We start from the raw sequence: 17717 nt of genomic DNA on the forward strand, positions 1-17717 counted from the left end.
TGAAGCCACCAAGTTTGGAGATAGTTTGTTACACACTAGGAACTTACCAGATTTCTGGGCTCAGTGAAGAATATTTTTTCTCTCTTTATCTTCTTTGATAAAAGTAACAACATTGTATCAAGATTCAGTGTTAGACCACAGTTGGGGTGTAAGTATGGGCATCTTCCTTTCCCTCAGAGGGTTTTTCACCTTTAAAGTTGGAGGGCAGTTTTATTTCTAAAGCATTTCTACAATTTAACATCTAATAAATAACAGTTCCTTCTTCAAAGAGGACCTCTGTATTGCTATGGAGAAATATCTACCCATATCTCCAGTTTCAAAAAAAAAAAAAAGTGTGTGAAATCTGGCCCAATTCAGAAAAAAATAAAGGGAGAAAGATTATTCACTTATGATGCTTGCACAACTACATTCTTACTACGTTGCATACAAAAAACAAAGAAAAAATAGTCTTCAACCTTGGGCTTCATTCCTTCCCACCACCCCTCCCACATATCAATTGCAAAATGCAGACGTAACCCATGAAAGAAGCAACCCTGACCTACAAAGTTAATGATTTTAGAGGCTAGTGGTTAATAATGAGGGTGGGGTATCAAGAGAAAAAACAATTAAGAAAGAGCTGAGTATATGGATGGACTATTTTTTGTTTGTTTATTTTACTTTGTTTTGTTGCTTGTATTAATACAGTTTATCCTTTAAAAAATTAAAAATAAACAAGAAAAGCCATTTTCTTTAACCCATTCATAACAAAGGTTGTACACATTCTTTTTTGAATTAGGACAATGCTCAATTCTGTTTTTTCTTTGTTTGTTTTATTTGCTTTGTTTTCCTTTTTATAAAAGATTCTTTCTGTTTTCCATATTTTCATATAAATTTCTTGGAATTTGGAAAGAAGTCAGGAAAAGGGGTGTGGGGCAGAGACAGGATTTACAATTGAAGGTGATTTGAGGGACAAGGAGGAAGCCCATAAACCTCTTTGTCTATCAAAGACCAAGTGTCCTTCCCAGAATGGAGAGGCAGGGCCAGTTGGTATACAACTGTCTCACAGATGGACTGGGCTGCACTGAGTTGGGGCTGGCACAGGGATGGTGAATGCTTACAGCTAGAGGTGGTGGACACTGCAGCTAAGCAGTGTCAAGGGATCAACCACACCTGACAATAAAAGAAGACATGGGCATTGCAGATGAACAAGGTCTGTAGGAAAGAATTCCTGGATGGCAAAGACATGACATGGAATCTGACAAGGCTAGAATATGGTCCATATGCCACTATGGACCCTGTGGCAGAAGATGAAAAGAAACAAGAAGTCTGAGGCTAGATTTTTAGATGTTCTTTGTTTTGTTTTGTTTCCCATGCTGAATATGTTGAACTTATCTGCAGGACTGGGAAAGCAGCAGTTTAGAACTTGAGGATCAACCTTGACATATTTGTAGTGGTTTCCTGGACATTGATGTTGAGAAGAGTTCCAGAAGACAGCGACTGGAAACTTTCAAACTCTCCTCTCTATTCTTGTCCAACCAATTCCTTCTGTCTACTGCAAGAGTCATGGCCGACCAAGGTTCCTCTCTTTTCCAACTTCCCCTCCTTGCGGTCTCTTTAATGATTCGTTGCTTCAGTATTTCCTCCATATCAGCCATATGAGTGACACGGCTGCTGGATCTTGGGCTAGCCACAAAATGTATTTCTTTCTCATTAACAGGGAAATGTAGTTTTTGTTTGGAACAGACTTATTGGATTATGGTCTTTGCTCTCTCATTTTCTTTAATTATTAATCCACCATCATCTAGCTTCTAGGTTTGTGGTTGAAATATTTGCCAGAAGTAGTATGTTTTTCTTGTTTTGGCTGTTAAGTAATTTCTTATGATTGTGAAACCTTGCATACTTTCTTTTTGAGCTTGGAATTTAAGATTTTAACTAATACTTTTTTTTTTTTTTTTTTTTAGTTTTCTCAGGCCCTCAATGAGTCTTTGTAAGTTTGAGCCTTTTCTTTTCTTTTTTTTTTTCTTTAAGTGATTGCCCCTGTTTTCATCTGTTTTTTATTCTTCTCTGTGAATTTGCCCCTTAGGTCCTTGAACTTGTTCTCCAAGTCCTTTATATTTTTCCTTATGAGTTACATATTTTTCTACGTAACTTTTTCTATGATTGCTCTGTGTTTGGAGCTTTTCTTCTACTTGATCTTCCAAACCTCCAGTTCTTCTCAGGGCACTGACCTCCCTCAAGGCTTCCTTCCCTGCAGACATTTATTTATTTTTTGTGTGTGTGTGGTACGCGGGCCTCTCACCACTGCGGCCTCTCCCATTGCGGAGCACAGGCTCTGGATGTGCAGGCCCAGTGGCCATTGCTCATGGGCCTAGCCACTCTGCAGAACGTGGGATCCTCCAGGACTGGGGCATAAACCCGTGTCCCCTGCATCGGCAGGCAGACTCCGAACCACTGTGCCACCAGGAAAGCCCCCTGCAGACTTTTTAAATGTGAAAGTTATTTTATTTTAGGGAAAAGAAGCTCTTTAATTCCATGATTCAACCTCCCTTTGGCTCTTACAGCTAGAGTTTGTTTGTGTAAGACATCTTCTCTCTTTCCCAGGAGATCATTTCCCCAAAGGTCCTCTGCCAGTTGTGGGTACTCAGTTTACACTTCCTTTTTCTGGTTGTTGAGTCCCATTTGGTGTTAAGTGATTCTAGGATCTCTTTTCTTGTGGAAGTTAAGTTGTTGTAATTAGCAATAGCCCACCGTAGGGTGACAGGGATTCTCATTGTTGGCTGGTGATCTAATGACCTGAAAGTTGCTGTGTCTCTCCTGGGGCCCTGGGATGTACCCTCTCTGCCTTCCTCTCCCTCTCTCTCTCTCTCTCTCTCTCTCTCTCAATATCCTCACTCTCAGTGACAGTTCTCTCCGAGGCCCCAGGTCAAGCAAGAACCTACCCTGTACTTGAGTCTCTCACAGTTCTGCTGGCCCTGATTATCCACCTTGAGACTACACAGCTGTACAAATACCACCCTCCTTCAAAGACTATTTATGAAGCAGGTAAGACCCACATTTCTCTTCCTGCCTGTCTCACCCCAGCACAGGGCTTCGGGCCTAGACTTGGGCCTCTGCACCAGGAATCTCTTGCTTCTCATGACTCTCAGAATTGAACACAGTACTGCTCTTTGCTTCTGGAATCTGGCAGGGCCTGAAGCTTTGCAGAAAGCTGGTCTCTTTGCTCTTCCTGTTGGCTGGGTCCCAGCTACTGCTCTGCTTTGCATAGTGGGTGGTGGGATCAGAGTGGGGAGGAGGGGCTTGCAGGGGTATTGTTCCAGTAGCTCTTGGAGGCCTTCTCAGGGAAAGGAAGGAGGCCCTGTGAATTTGAAATATGATAGGAGTCTAAAAAATAGAATATATTCCAAGGGGAAAGGTAATGGATGTCAGGAACTGAGAAGCAGTAAATTCTGTAGAAGTTGGGAGGGAAGAGAGAGAAGAGCTTAGGGGTAGCAAAGACTGATGATGAGGTCCACCCTGGGACTCAGGGGGAAAGGGTGCTGGAACCAGTGAGTCATAGGGAGGCTTGGAGCTTGGAGAGTGAGATGACTTTTATTCTTTTATTGTGCAGAAAGTTAACTCTGGGAGAGATGTCTCTGGACAATACTACAGTAGGAAGAGTACAGCCTCTTGCATTAGGGGATATATATATATATATATATATATATATATATATATATATATATATATATATATATATATATATATATATATATATATATATATATATATATATATATATATATATATATATATATATATATATATATATATATATATATATATATATATATATATATATATATATATATATATATATATATACCTTTGAGACTCAGTATTCTCATGATTTCTTAAGTAATTCATAGAATTCTTAGAGGATTGATGTGGTAAGAAAAGAAAAGGCCAAGCACCTGGGAGGCTTGCAATGAAGGGTACATTTCTTGCTCTTGTCTCTGGTTAGACTGCAAATTCTTTGAGAATAAAAACTGTGTCTTGGCCATCCCCATATCCCTACCACTTAAGGTAATGCAGCTTAATACCAGTTTTTGCAGTGTGGGAGGGGGTCATTTTGGATACAAATTCAGCAGAAGTGGTTCAGGGTAGGGGCTGCAGGTGGTACAGTATGAAAGAGAACAAAGTCCAGCTGTAAGCTGAGGGCATAAAACTATATCACCACCTCCCTGTGTTCTTTTTGTCACACCACATTTTTTCTCCATAAGACTACAATATCAAACATCTTTTTGCACATAATTTGCCACCAGTCAAACAATTTCCTAATACCAGTGCATCTTTTTCAGGATATTAAAGAAGACATTTGACATGTGAATTATTCTAGTTTCTGGACATCCATTTTATAATTGTTATCATACTCATTATACACTGATGTTACTGTGTGATAAAGTTTGCCATGAAGATTATAAGACAGATTTTCCTTCTTGTCTCTTATCATCTGCTAAGGCATTTGGATTTACCTTACAGGCAATGGAACATTCCTACAAGGATTATGAGCAGGATGTTATGGGGTCTGACTTGCATTCTAGAAATAACTGAGCTAGGAGCATGGAGGGTAGCTGGAGGAAGGCAGTAACACAAGTCTAGAGGGTAGGAAAGAGAGATGTTAATAAGGTGGAAAGTTGGAGAAAGATTTCAGAGATACTCAAAAGGTGATGCCACAGAAAACCAGCAATGTTAGAATTTTGCTTTAGAGAAAAGAAGATGAAAAGAATAACTGAGTTTGGGATATTCAGGAGAGCTTTCTAAGTAAAAAGGATGTTTGATTAAAGGCTGGTGCTTAGAAGATTGGACTTTTTTTTTTTTCTCCAAAATGCTTAGTTAGTTTTTCTTTATTTCTGTTCTTATGAATGCTTTGACCCAAAATTGCCTAAGGTAAACTAGTATTAGGCTATTGGAAAATCACCAATCTCAGAAAAAACACTAAAAGTTTTCACAACTAACAGTAGTTAAGCAAGTCATTTTCACATACAAAAATCAGTTTGAAAACTAGACATTGCTGAAGAAAATCTACTTGTCCTGAAGAAAAAGAGCATGGACTGTGAAGTCAGATAGTCCTTATTTTTTCTCCTGACTCTATTGGGTAATCAGTAAACTGTTCTGAAGCGCCCTCATCTGTGATTGAACTAATCATATCAATCTCATAAAAGATTTAATGATATAATTCATATAAAGCAGTAGAGGTCCTAGTATATAATACATGTCCCTAAAACATTACCCACTGTTATTAATTAACACTATTTCTCAGAGGTAGAAACATATTTAGCTATGGAAATTTTTTACATAAATGGCTATTACAAACATAATATTTATAAGATATAGATTTTGGGGGGTAACCTATGGTATTATCTTAATAAATTACAAATATATTATCTGCATCAAATATTAGTATGAGAATCCAATCATTGTAAGGTTGTTAAATGATATATGATACTTTATATTCTCAAAAATTAATGCTGAATCTACCTTTACCTTTAAAATGTGACTTTGATAGTCTTTTTTCAAAATTACAAAGCTGAAAATATCAATTTTTTAAACTCTACAAGTTAATAAAATAGAATAAGTGGAGAATAATGAAAGACTATATACTTAAAATAAAAAGGCACAATTTATTAATACAAAAGACATAAAGCAGGTAACATACATAGTCATTTAAGGTAGAAAAATGTAGATACAAACTTTCAAATCAGTTAACTGTTGGATCAAATTTGGGGAAAACACAAGATATAGTAATTCTATACCTTAGTAAAGTTGAACAAAAATGGAACAAATAGAAAATTTTATCTTTGAAGGACTTAAATGACAATTTTGACTTAAGTATCCACATAGGAGAAGATACAGTTCACAAAGGACAGATCAGTTTTGTTTTTTGTTTTCATTACATTAGTGAAAACCCAAAGTCTGTATACAAATAGTTATTAAAATATTCATATACACATATGATTTCTTGTCAAAATGTATCCTTCTCCAGCCACAAAAACTTAAAAGGAAAAAAAAAATGTTTTTCACTCTCCTGAAGTCTTTAATGTTTCTAAGACTATAATTTTATCTTTCTTCTTAGTATAGCTCTGGAAAAGCAGTTTGAATGCAAAGACCCTTGACAAAATAGCGGCCTTTTAAAAGCTGTTCATTTAATATACAAGAAAAGGAAGGCCTCTGGGGAATGAGGATAAAGGAGTTAGGATTTCTAACTCCTAGGCTGAAAAATAGGATCTCAAAAAACCATTTAGTTCCCTTTACACTGCTGATTAAAGCCTTCATTTTAACCTTCATTATAAATCAAATGCATTCATCACTAAGCTGTTTTTAAACAATTAATATGAACCTTCTTCAATCTTATCCCTGGTTCCCCTGAAAAGCAATAGTTGAATTCTATTTATTCAGTGTAATGAATCAGTGTTTCATTTAAAATAGAACTATATAAGCCTGTCTCTATTTATGCGACATAAAAACGTTACTCTCATCTATATGCATAACTCTATGCCATAAAGAAATCAGTTGTAAAATAATCGTCTTTAACAATGTCATTTTGAAGTAACTGATAAAAGGAGAAAACAGCATGAACCATTTTAGAAAACAAATGACTGTACTTTCTAGAACAATCAGAGCAATGTGTATAATATCTCATTCGGCTGAAATCACTTATAGAATCATAAAGAGCTGATGCACGGTTCCTGTAATTAATAGCAGGCAGTTAAGAACAGCAAATCAGTGTTTTTTGGCGGGTTCCATTTTTAGAAAATAGTGGATATTTTTGTCATCTGCATGGCTTTATAGGTAGTTTAAAAATATACACAACTACACATACTGACTTTTGGAGTACACACTCGGTGACTTCTTTTCCATGTGATAGCTTTTCTGGGTCGTTCGATGGGAAGGTATAGAATATCTGTAGCTACTGCTCTTTTCATTGCAGCAAGAAACACAACAGAACAGTGCCCCTCCAGCGATCAGCACCAGCGCCGTGGTCCAGCCTATGTAGAGGGCTTCTCCCAGCTCACGTTTTTGGGCCATATCCACTATTGGGTTGTAGAAGTCTCTGATGATGGAATTAGCAACCCAGCTCACAGGGATGAGCACCACAAGGCCAGTGATGATGAAGACTACTCCAGCCGTTAGCAGGATGTAACCCTTCACCTTCTCATCGTCCCCGGTGCATCTGGTGCACTTCATGCCAAGGACTGCCATCATGAAAGCCAGGAAGGACAGCACAGAGGCAGCACACATCAGTCCTCTGGATGCCTGTAGGTCCGGAGAGAGAGCCAGCAGGGAATCGTAGATTTTGCACTGCATTCTGATATTAGCGTGCCTTATGCAGTTCATCCACAGTCCTTCCCAGAGGTTTTCAAAAACCACAATGTTGCTTCCAATGAAGGCAGACACTCTCCACTGAGGCATGACGGTGACAGCCACTGTGCCCACCATTCCAACACCACCAAGCACCAGGCCGGCGATTTGCAGGGCATAGGTAGCCATTCTCCTCCAGGTTGGGTTTTATCTGACTGGACTCCTGAGCCGGTAGGGCTACTCTGAAGCAAGGTTCTCTGCGCCCCAGGGGAGAAGAGTTTTCCTGTAATGAACTCAGAACTCAGTGGTTTTTCAAATAAGAGCTGCTGTGCTATTTCTAACCAGATTAAATCCAGTGTTGGCTGGCTGAGTTGCCCACTCACCCTCACTCCACTGACTACCACAGGTAAACTTACAAATCAGGTGGGGCAACTTTCTCAGCCAGTAAGAGGGGGATGGTAACTCATGTGTGTCTAAGCCCTCAAGAGATACTTTGGAACTGCTAGACCTGCACATAAACATATTCTTTGTACTTCTCATTTGTCCAAGAAGACAGCCATATATTTACCTGGAGGCATAATTAGGAATGCTTGCACAATCATCAAGAAACGCCTCAATCCCTTGAGATGTGAAAGTTGTAACTTGTACTGGCAATGCAGAAACTTTTAGTAAGAGCTGCTGTGACCAAGACACAAAATAAATTCTCTGCCTAAGAACTTTGCTAGGACTGTCACAGTGCCAAAGTGAAAGGAGAGCAGAGGATTGATAGATTGCTCATACCTGAGAAACCACATTCTTTGGGACGCATATGATCCAAGTGGTTGATTTAATTTGCCTACAACTTCAAAGCAAGCTTGCCTGTAGTGAAATCAGGGAACAGATCATGCCAAAGGACAAAATAAGGCTAAAGTAATTAAATATACAATGTTGTCCTCCTCCATGGCACCGAACACTTGTTGTTTTCTTTTGAGCCAGGGAGACTACTCATTAGTATTTTCCTGATAATCTTGATTTCTAAGGGGGAAAAAATTGCAAAAACAAGAAAAAAGAATCCATGCAATTTTCTGCTTTCTTCTTCTGGATTCTTATGTAGCAAGCACTCACAATAGCAATTAAATGATGCAGTTGCTTACAGGTTGCTAGCTTATTCTGTGGCTCTATCTTTACTACTCTATCTTCCTAGACCTAAGCAAATAGAATTCTACAGATGGTGCAAGCATCCTGAGTCTATACAAATGGTGGATATTTCTAAATAAGTATTTACAGGACAAAATGACTGTATTCATTGAATCAACTAAATGTGTCAATTAAACTTGTCTTTAATACCATGTCTGCAGGAGGAGGTAGAAACCCCTAATGTAATGCATTTTCAACGGTCTCATCTCAAAATAATAACGATGACAACAGTGGAGCTAAAATGAACATACATGTTGATCTGGGAAAACTCCACTAGCAATTTTCTTCTGGAGGGCACCTTGAATGCACTGCCTTGTCTTTGCAAACTTCAAATGCTAATTTCCTTTCATTTTTGCATCATAAAAATGATTTTTTATTTACAATTTTACTTCTTCTCTGCTTCCTTGTACTATCTTAAATCTAAGTATGGAAGAAAACATCTCCTGCTCACTTGTTAAACTTTGAAAATTTAATGGTCCAAAAAATCTTAGTGGTTTACAGAGGTTAAAACAAAAGTACTTTGAAGGAGGGGAAGAAAACGATGCCAAAATAAACTGTCTTCTAAAAAAAAAATAGGAATGTCTGGTAGGCCCAGTTGTTATTATTTTATTAGACTGGACACGTTGAAATTATGAAAAAATTAAAAGCTGATATTTACAGTAATCTTCCCCATTTGTTGGCCTCATTTAAGGACGAACCTAGAGCATATCCCTTTTGCTAACAGAAAATATCTAGCATTTTCTCCTTCAGGTTTGTATCAGTTACAGACTTGTGGTGGAGGGGGAAATAAGTTAACCTTGGAAAAGTAATCTGTAATCCATAAAAAGAGAGTTGAAATCTAAACAGCAGATTATTATTATTTTTATCTTGAATTGCCAACCTGGGCAAAGGGAATGACTTGACAGAATTGGAAAATGAAAAAGGAATGACATAACTGGTTGAGATAATGACAAACTAAAACTATATATATATATATGTATATTATATATATATATATATACACACACACATATACACATATATGTGTATATATATATATTTACATTTGTAGAGAAGCAAATCAAAATCTCTAAATTCATGTGACATGTTTTTTAGGAGCCCGTTTGAATATTGCAGAATATCTACATAAAAACAGGAAAACTTGTGATGGAAATAGGTATCTACATATTTGAGAGCCTCAGCCTTCACCTAGGAGCTGCCTCCTAGGTGTGGCTTGATGTACCCATTGCCTTCGTGCACTATCAAACCTCTCTTCCTTGAAGCATTAAGCTTTATTTACCAAGACCTTATTTCACACAAAAATATTCCCCCCATTTCAAAAATATTAGTACTTTACTCCTGAAATTTTCTTAGCCAAAAGATTGCGATCAGAATGAGAAATCAACCTTGGGTTCGTGTTGGAATAATTATAGAGTTAGCTGTCCTATCAGGAATTATCCCAGGGCCTCCAGGCAGGTTTCTTATCACACAGTGATCCAGTTAACCCCATGATATTCTGAAATAACTGTGCCCTAAAGGTCAGAGGAAATGAGAAAAACAGGGAAAAATGGCTATACTAAGTTTTCTAGGGACAGAAAGCCCTAAATTCAGAGCTTAAAAAGTCAAGTTCACTGTTTACTGACTTTTCCGTAATACTGTGTCACTGAGGTGATTAACTTGTCTACAAAATTCAGATAGCAATAATGCTTAGAGAATTAGCTGATAAATAACATTTTTTACTCTTCTTTAATTTAGAACTACAGAGCAACTTACAGAGATTGTTCTATCATTTTTATTCCATTTTTAGGAGGAACCCAAATATTATCAAGAACCCAAGAAAGAAAAGCATGCCCATGTTGACCCACTATGCTCCCCTGGTCTCTAGAGATCCCCCTTTTGTCTACATTATCAGAAGCATGATTTAAGTTTGGCAATTAAATTTACTAAATTAAATTTAGTCCTGACAGTTACATAACACATGCAAAGGCTTCTTCTTTATAAATGATAGCACACAATGTCACTGTCCGACTGCCCTTGTTTTTGTCATCCTTACTGTTAGAGCAGTTAATCTTTAACCAACAACTCTTTAGTCTGGGGTTCCTATTAGTTCTCATCACTACTTGAAATAATCTTTGTTTCTGCCCATCAAGCCATTGCCAATTTCTACTGTTTTCTGAATTTTTTTCTTGTATTTATTTATTTATTTATATTTTAAAAATATTTTTATTTATTTATTTTAATTTTTATTGGAGTATAGTTGATTTACACTGTTGTGTTAGTTTCTGCTGTACAACGAAGTGAATCAGTTATATATATGAATATATCCACTCTTTTTTAGATTCTTTTCCCATATAGGTCATCCTTTTTTCTCTGTTGTGTTGAGAGTTTTCAACCTGTGTTTATTTTTAATTATTTTTCACTGTTAATTAACTGTACTTGGCTGACCATCTTGTCCTGAGAAAAGAAGATTACATATCAATAGGTCTCTTTGTTTGCTGTTCCCAAAATACTCTTGGTCATTGCCACATGTCCTTGAACTTTCATCCTATTTGTCTTCGTGATGTTCTCTGCTCTCAAAGTTCTGTAGCCATTAGCAGTTCTCTGTGTTTACCACCTCCCTATGGTTTATATTTGCTCTGCTTAAAAATGAACTCCTTTCTTTATAATAATTGCTGTGTCTTAGTTCAGGCTGCTTTAACAAAATACAATAGACTGTGTGGCTTAAACAACAGAAATTAATTTTTCACAGTTCTGAAGTCTAGGAAGTCTGAGATCAGGGGACCAGATTGTGGAGTTCTGGGGAGAGCCCTCTTTGTGGTTTGCAGTCGTCTGTCTTCTTGCTGTGACCTCTCATGGCAGAGAGAGTGAGAGAGTTCTATTCTCTTTCTCTTCTTATAAGGGCACTAATCCTATGATGAGGACCCTACTCTCTTTACCTCATCAAACCTAATTACCTCTCAAAGCCCCCACCTCTAAATACCATCACACTGAGGAATAGGGTTCAATATATGAATTTGGGGAGGACACAAACCTGCAGTCGCTAACATCTAGCTACTAACAAATCCAAGCAATTAAGTTCACATAATTCTGAAAAATCTTTTCTTCTTGTCTCAGGAGTCCTTTTTGTTCCAAGGTTAATTAAAAAATTGAGTAAACATAAATAAAAAATACACAATGGGAATAATGATTATTGAAATGTTTTTGTCTTTCTCCTACTTTTCATTGCATTTTTAAAAAATTAAAATCTGATTTGCAGTGAATTCTGACATACTTTGGGAGATAGGTCCACATGTTTTATTGCATGTAGTGTATGTGATAACCCCACTAAAGGACAGGACATTCAGGGAGATCTTTTTTTTTTAAATTAAGCTATATACTGTGGGAATTCTTTTCACTAAATTAATGAGCAATCTCTATGGACTAATTCACATGAACCATCCTACTTCTAATGATTTGTGAAAATTTCTTTTAAAGCTGCTGAAATTTCCTAGTAACAACAATAGCTACAAAGTATTAAATGATCCCTATGTCACAGGTTACTTACATGCACTACATCTTATATTTAAAACCTCCCTATGAAGTAAGGGTTATTAGCCCCTGTTATAATTGAATAAATTAAAACTCAATAGAGACTGTGCCTTTTCTAAGGTCACAGAGCTTTTGCTTGCTGAATCCGTAGAAATAGAATCTAGATTCAGACCTAAATTCCATGTTTTTTTTTCTGTATTATCTACAATCTCCCAAAGGAAATTAAAGAAAGGAAATCTCTTATATAAACACATATGATCAAAGTTAATGAAAAACAAAATTTGTTGAACACTTTTTTTTTTCTATGTAGTTCATTATTGAGAACTATTTGCATGGCTAAGCTTTGTGATTTTTATTTTTCAAATATCTGATTCATTGATATTTGAAATATATATCTTTTGATACTCTATTCAGAGAAGTTTCTCCTGGGGAAACACACCACATTTATTCCTTGTTTAGAGTTTCAGAGAGTCCCCCACTCAGAAATCATTATTGGGCACCCCTTTCTTATCCATCTCTCATTATCATCTTCATCTTGATAGTTTCTTAACTACAGATTAGGTCGTGGTACTTAATGATCTAACCATTGCTGGACACATATTTGGCTAAAATGAGAAACAATTTTAATGCAATGAAGTGAACAGCTTCATGTATCAGCACCCTCAGCTTATTGTAATACAGGAAAACTTTCCTTTGTGTTTTACAGGACTTGTTGGTGATCAACAGAGGTAGGACAGGATACTTTTATTAGTTCACTAAAATTGTTCTTTTCAGTGACTCAGGAACAACTTTTCTGTCTTTGACAAAAAGCCAAAATGAAAAAAATTTGTAAGTTGCGTAAAACTGCATTCCACATGGTTATTTTTGGAATTGCTTGAAAACTATTTTCTTAAACTTTTCATCTCATGTCACAATTCTTTTTATTGAAATGTAAAGAATGATGTGCACCTATGAACGAGGAAAACAAAGCGTCCATGACAGAATGTATTTATTTATTTATTTATTTATTTTATTTGGCTGCATCGTGTCTTAGTTGTGGCACGCGGGATCTTTGCTGCGCACGTGGGATCTTTGTTGTGTCACGCGGGATCTTTGTTGAGGCATGCAGGCTCTTCATTGTGGCACGCAGGCTTCTCTCTAATTGTGGCGTGTGGGTTTTTCTCTTCTCTAGTTGTGGCATGAGGCTCCAGGGCATGTGGGCTCTGTAGTTGTGGTGCGTGGGTTCCAGAGCATGTGGGCTCTGTAGTTTGTGGCACACAGGCTCTCTAGTTGTGGTGCGTGGGCTTAGTTGCCCCGTGGCATATGGGATCTTAGTTTCCTGACCAGGGATTGAAACTACGTCCCCTGCATTTTAAGGCGGATTCCCATGGGACCACCAGGGAAGTCTCCATGACAGAATTTAGAAACAAAATCATCATCTCCCTTAAGAGAGGAGACAAATTTCTGGCCAGGCAGAGACATTAATTGGGACCAGAAATGGTAACATCTGATAATAAATAGGGCCAAAAAAGAACATTTCTTATCATTTAATTTTGAATCCACAGCAATTCACATGAAGTTTAACTCAGGTTAACTACAAAAAGGAAAAGAAAAGACAAAGCATGGAGGATAATATCTTCAATATGATTACATATGCTTAACATAATATATTTTTTAAAATATTATGTAATACTATTATGTTAATAAGAACTATTCAGAAAATAATGTTATATTAACTATTAAGATTATTAAACTATATAATATATTAATTTTATGATTTGATCCTTCCAACTACCTTATTAGAACAGCACTATTATTATATCAGTTTTATTAAGGAAACTCAGGCTTATGAAGTTTAAATAAATGGCCCAGAGTCCCACAACTAGCTAGTAGAAAGGCCAGTGTAGGAACTCAAGTTTGTCAGACGTCTGAGGCCATGCTCTTGAGCCAGTTTGTCCTTACAGACCTGCCTCCAAATCAGACTCATTGCTTGCATCATTTTATAGTTTTACGCCTTGCTGTTCTCTGGAATAATGCTCTGCACATTGTGGGTTTTCAATAGCATTTGAAGCAGGATGGAGAGTAGTAATAACTTGTCTCCTTTCCCTGCAGCAAGAGCCATTGTTCAATATGAGAATCATAAGATGAAAATTTATTATTGAAAAGGCCACACACATGGAAAACACACAAACACACACGTCCTTATGAGCAAACAGTGAATATGGGAGCTCAAGAAATGACTTTCTCTTGTAAAGTTGGAATTAACAGGACTGGGTAATGTAATTAACCAGGCAAATAGAGCTAGGCCTATTACTGATTAATTTACAAAACAATTAACCTTCCACTTAAAATTCAAATTAAGATTCTGTCTGCCTTAGGCAACCAGTGTTTGCAAATTTTGGTAGGGTTAGACATTAACTGTTTTACTTAAAACCAACTTCAGACCACAATGGGTAAGAATATTATTGGAACGAGCAGTGCATGGTATTCTTGACTTTTAGTTATTAAAAGAAAAAGAAAATATTGCAATATATTACAACATGCTGGACTTCCTAATAGATTTTCAATGAGAATATGAGAAAAATTAAAAGCTGTACAATTTCTATCTCAAATACTGATAATTTGTAATTTTTGCAAAATTTTCAAAATGATGACTCATGAAATATCTTCTGAACATTTCCAACCATCCAACAAATATATTACGTACAAGACACCATGATAGACACTGAGGATCAAGAAATAAATCATAGTCTGTGCTTTTTATAGTTTTATATTTGCAGAGCACTGAGGGGGCAGTGGGAAAAAGAAATGCTGGGTCAATTACAATTGTCATAATAAACCAAGTCTTTAAAAATGATATTAATAACATCTGTTCATGCTTCTACAGCTTTAAAAATGCCAGATTTGTTTGTTCCAGAATGATAAACAAAAACACATCCTTTGGTCTTTTAGGTATATGTCCATTTCAGGGGGTTGCAAGAACACTACCAAATGTTGTTTTTGTGGACCTTTTGATAGAGTTGCTGTGTGTTTTTCTACTCTTACGGTGGTGTTATTGCAATACTGCAGCCTCTGGTCTCCTCAAGAGCAGGAGCCTTGCCCTGCTGTACATTCCCAAATTTCACCCAGCACTCAGACCATGAAAGACACTAGATAATTTAGTGCTGACTTGAGTCAGGGTCAGGAGTTTGGTGTTGATCTTGTCAGTAGGTCTCACCTTGTTCATGGGAAGGCACACTACCAATGATTCAAACCATTCTTTTGACTTTGAAAAGACACACCATTAACTGCACAAGCTAGTAAGGAGAACAGCCTGTCTTCACTCCATGCAAAAGCAGCTCCAAGGCATTTGGGGACTTTAAATGAAATCAAACAACCCATGAAAAGCACCTCCAGGAGACTGTAAACATTCAGCAGAGGCAAGTCAACTGTCCGGGGTAGTTACACAACTTCCTGGCTCATTCATCCTATTTCTTGTTCTTATCTTCCCTTTTCTCTGACCCTTGCTCCTTTAGGATCTTCTTAAGGATTCCTGCTCCAGGGACTTGTTTGTGACTACTGAACTGGCTTCTGGAAGGCTCTCTCAGGCAGTTTCAGCTAGCGCTCTGGTCTCTCATACTCCTGAACATTCCATCTCTTTCCTTTGTTACTCAACTGGTTGGTCAGGCCCTGTTAGGCTTCCCTCCAGGTTGAGAGCTTGGAACAAGGAAGAGTGTCTTTGTATACAGGAGCAGGATGGAAAATAGATCCAGAGCAGGTGTGAGTGATCCTCTGTGCACCTCATGCTATAGCTGAGGATTCATTCAAAAGATCCATGAAAAACAGAAGTCATCTCTGTTCTACCTACCCTTGTAGCAAAGTATTGCATAGTGCCTGGCACATAAAAAAAACTCTCCATATTTATTTAATATCACACAGATAGTGCTGAAATCTCTATGTCCCAGTTTTTGATATCTCCTTAGTGACTCTGGGTAACTAGGACACTCTGGCCAAGAAAACTGTCTATTGCTCATGTATGTATTTGTTTATTTTTATTAATGTTTGTTTTTCCCAATAGAATGTAAATGCTATGGGCAAAGTGACTTTGTCTTGTACCCCGATCTTATATCCAACCACTAGACATTACCTGATTCATAGTAAGAGCTCAGGAAATATTTGCAATAAATGAATAGTATCATTTAAGTAAAAACTCTAAGCACATAGAATTTTGTTAATCTCCTACATGTAAGTTACATCACTTTGTCAGACTTTTTCAGGTCAATACCTAAGCAGAGAAGAATCTAAAATACTACTCAGCTCTGGCTCTATCAGCCTTTCACTACACATTTAGCTATACCCTTTAAGGGGTGAAAATAACATCCCAGTGAGCCCATGTATTTTGCTTCAGCATTCATCAAGTTTGAGTATTTTCAGCAAAAGACTTCCATTTTCTTATTTGTTCTACCTCCCTTCTCTTTTCTCAGTACACAGATCCCCATTTTTTGGTATTGCTTACTATTATTAATCAAATACTCTTTCAGTTGTCTTGGCAAATATTGGTAAATTGGGAATCTAGGTCACCATTTTTGTTAAATATATAATTATAATATACTGGAAAATTATCACTTATTATTCTCTAAATATACTAAAATAATAGAAAAAAAGATATAGAATGTTATATCTTTAGGAATGTTAAAAAATGTTATGAAGTTAAAAAAATAGAGTACTTATATATTTTTTAACTTTAGAAAGAACCTGTATGTATCTTTCATTCATTTTTTCAAATGGAAAAAGCAAAATTTATTCCCTTCCCTACTATTTAGGAGTGGTTCTGATATCTCAGGAACTTCACTTTACTTTGCCCATCTTCAAATTGGAATTCTTATAAGTCAGTGATGTTGTAGGAAAGGGCTTCATTTAGGAGTATTAAGCTACTTCAGTAGTAGTTTCAATTGCATCAGCCTGCCTTCATCAGTTTGCCTTGTTGTGATTTACTCTGAACTCAGAAGGGGAAGGGAAAGAACTTCCACTACAAATGAGTGTATGATCAGTCCATAAGTGAGCTATTACTGGGGACTTCTTTGGTTTCCAATGAACAGACTAACTTAGCTATAAAACTTGAAACAGAGATTTTATTTGAAAATAATTAGAAATGTGCAAGGATTGTTGTTTAAGTGTGTGTGTTTCCCTTATTTTTCAGTCGAAATTTGTCTCAAATTTTACACTGTTTTGAGCAAAGATTTTTAGAATTAGCAAAACAGAAAATAACTTTTAAAGTATGCTTTTGGTACCTCAAATTGTGGACAGTGTCCCTCCTGGGGATTGTAACATAGATGTGCTTATATGTGTATGAGTGGGGTTATAAAGGAAAGACTTTCAGATTCTGTAGAGTCTACGTTGTTTGAATTCTGTACATGAGAATATGTCCTTGTAGTATAAATAAATAAATAAATAAAGTTTTGCATGTAACATTTATATAAATATAAATATGGTTCTTATAGTTCCCTTGAGATTCAGATTCCATTTAAATAACATGTATTGATCATCTAACACATGCTAGAAACATTACATATACTACTGTAATTGAATTAGTCTATTCTTTAACTTGGAAATGGTAAACCACCTTTGGCATTAAAAAAAAAAATCCCTGGTGGTACAAGTTTCATCAAAGAAGGGGCATTCTCCTTACAAAGCACTTCACAGCTGACTCTCTGAGGTTGTGATGGGAACACCCAGAGTAGAAGAGAATAGACTTACAG

General features: G+C 36.7%; 1 protein-coding gene across 1 annotated transcript; it reads right to left on the minus strand.

Moving 5' to 3' along the window:
• Positions 1-6828: 6828 nt before the first annotated feature.
• On the minus strand, positions 6829-7506 carry CLDN8 (claudin 8; the record flags this gene model as incomplete). Its single annotated transcript, XM_079704880.1, has 1 exon — positions 6829-7506. One exon carries the CDS (start codon positions 7504-7506, stop codon positions 6829-6831), a length of 678 nt encoding a protein of 225 aa, XP_079561006.1.
• Positions 7507-17717: the final 10211 nt, after the last annotated feature.

This window comes from Hyperoodon ampullatus, assembly GCF_949752795.1.
Source record: "Hyperoodon ampullatus genome assembly, chromosome: 5".
NCBI classification, from domain to species: Eukaryota; Metazoa; Chordata; class Mammalia; order Artiodactyla; family Ziphiidae; genus Hyperoodon; species Hyperoodon ampullatus.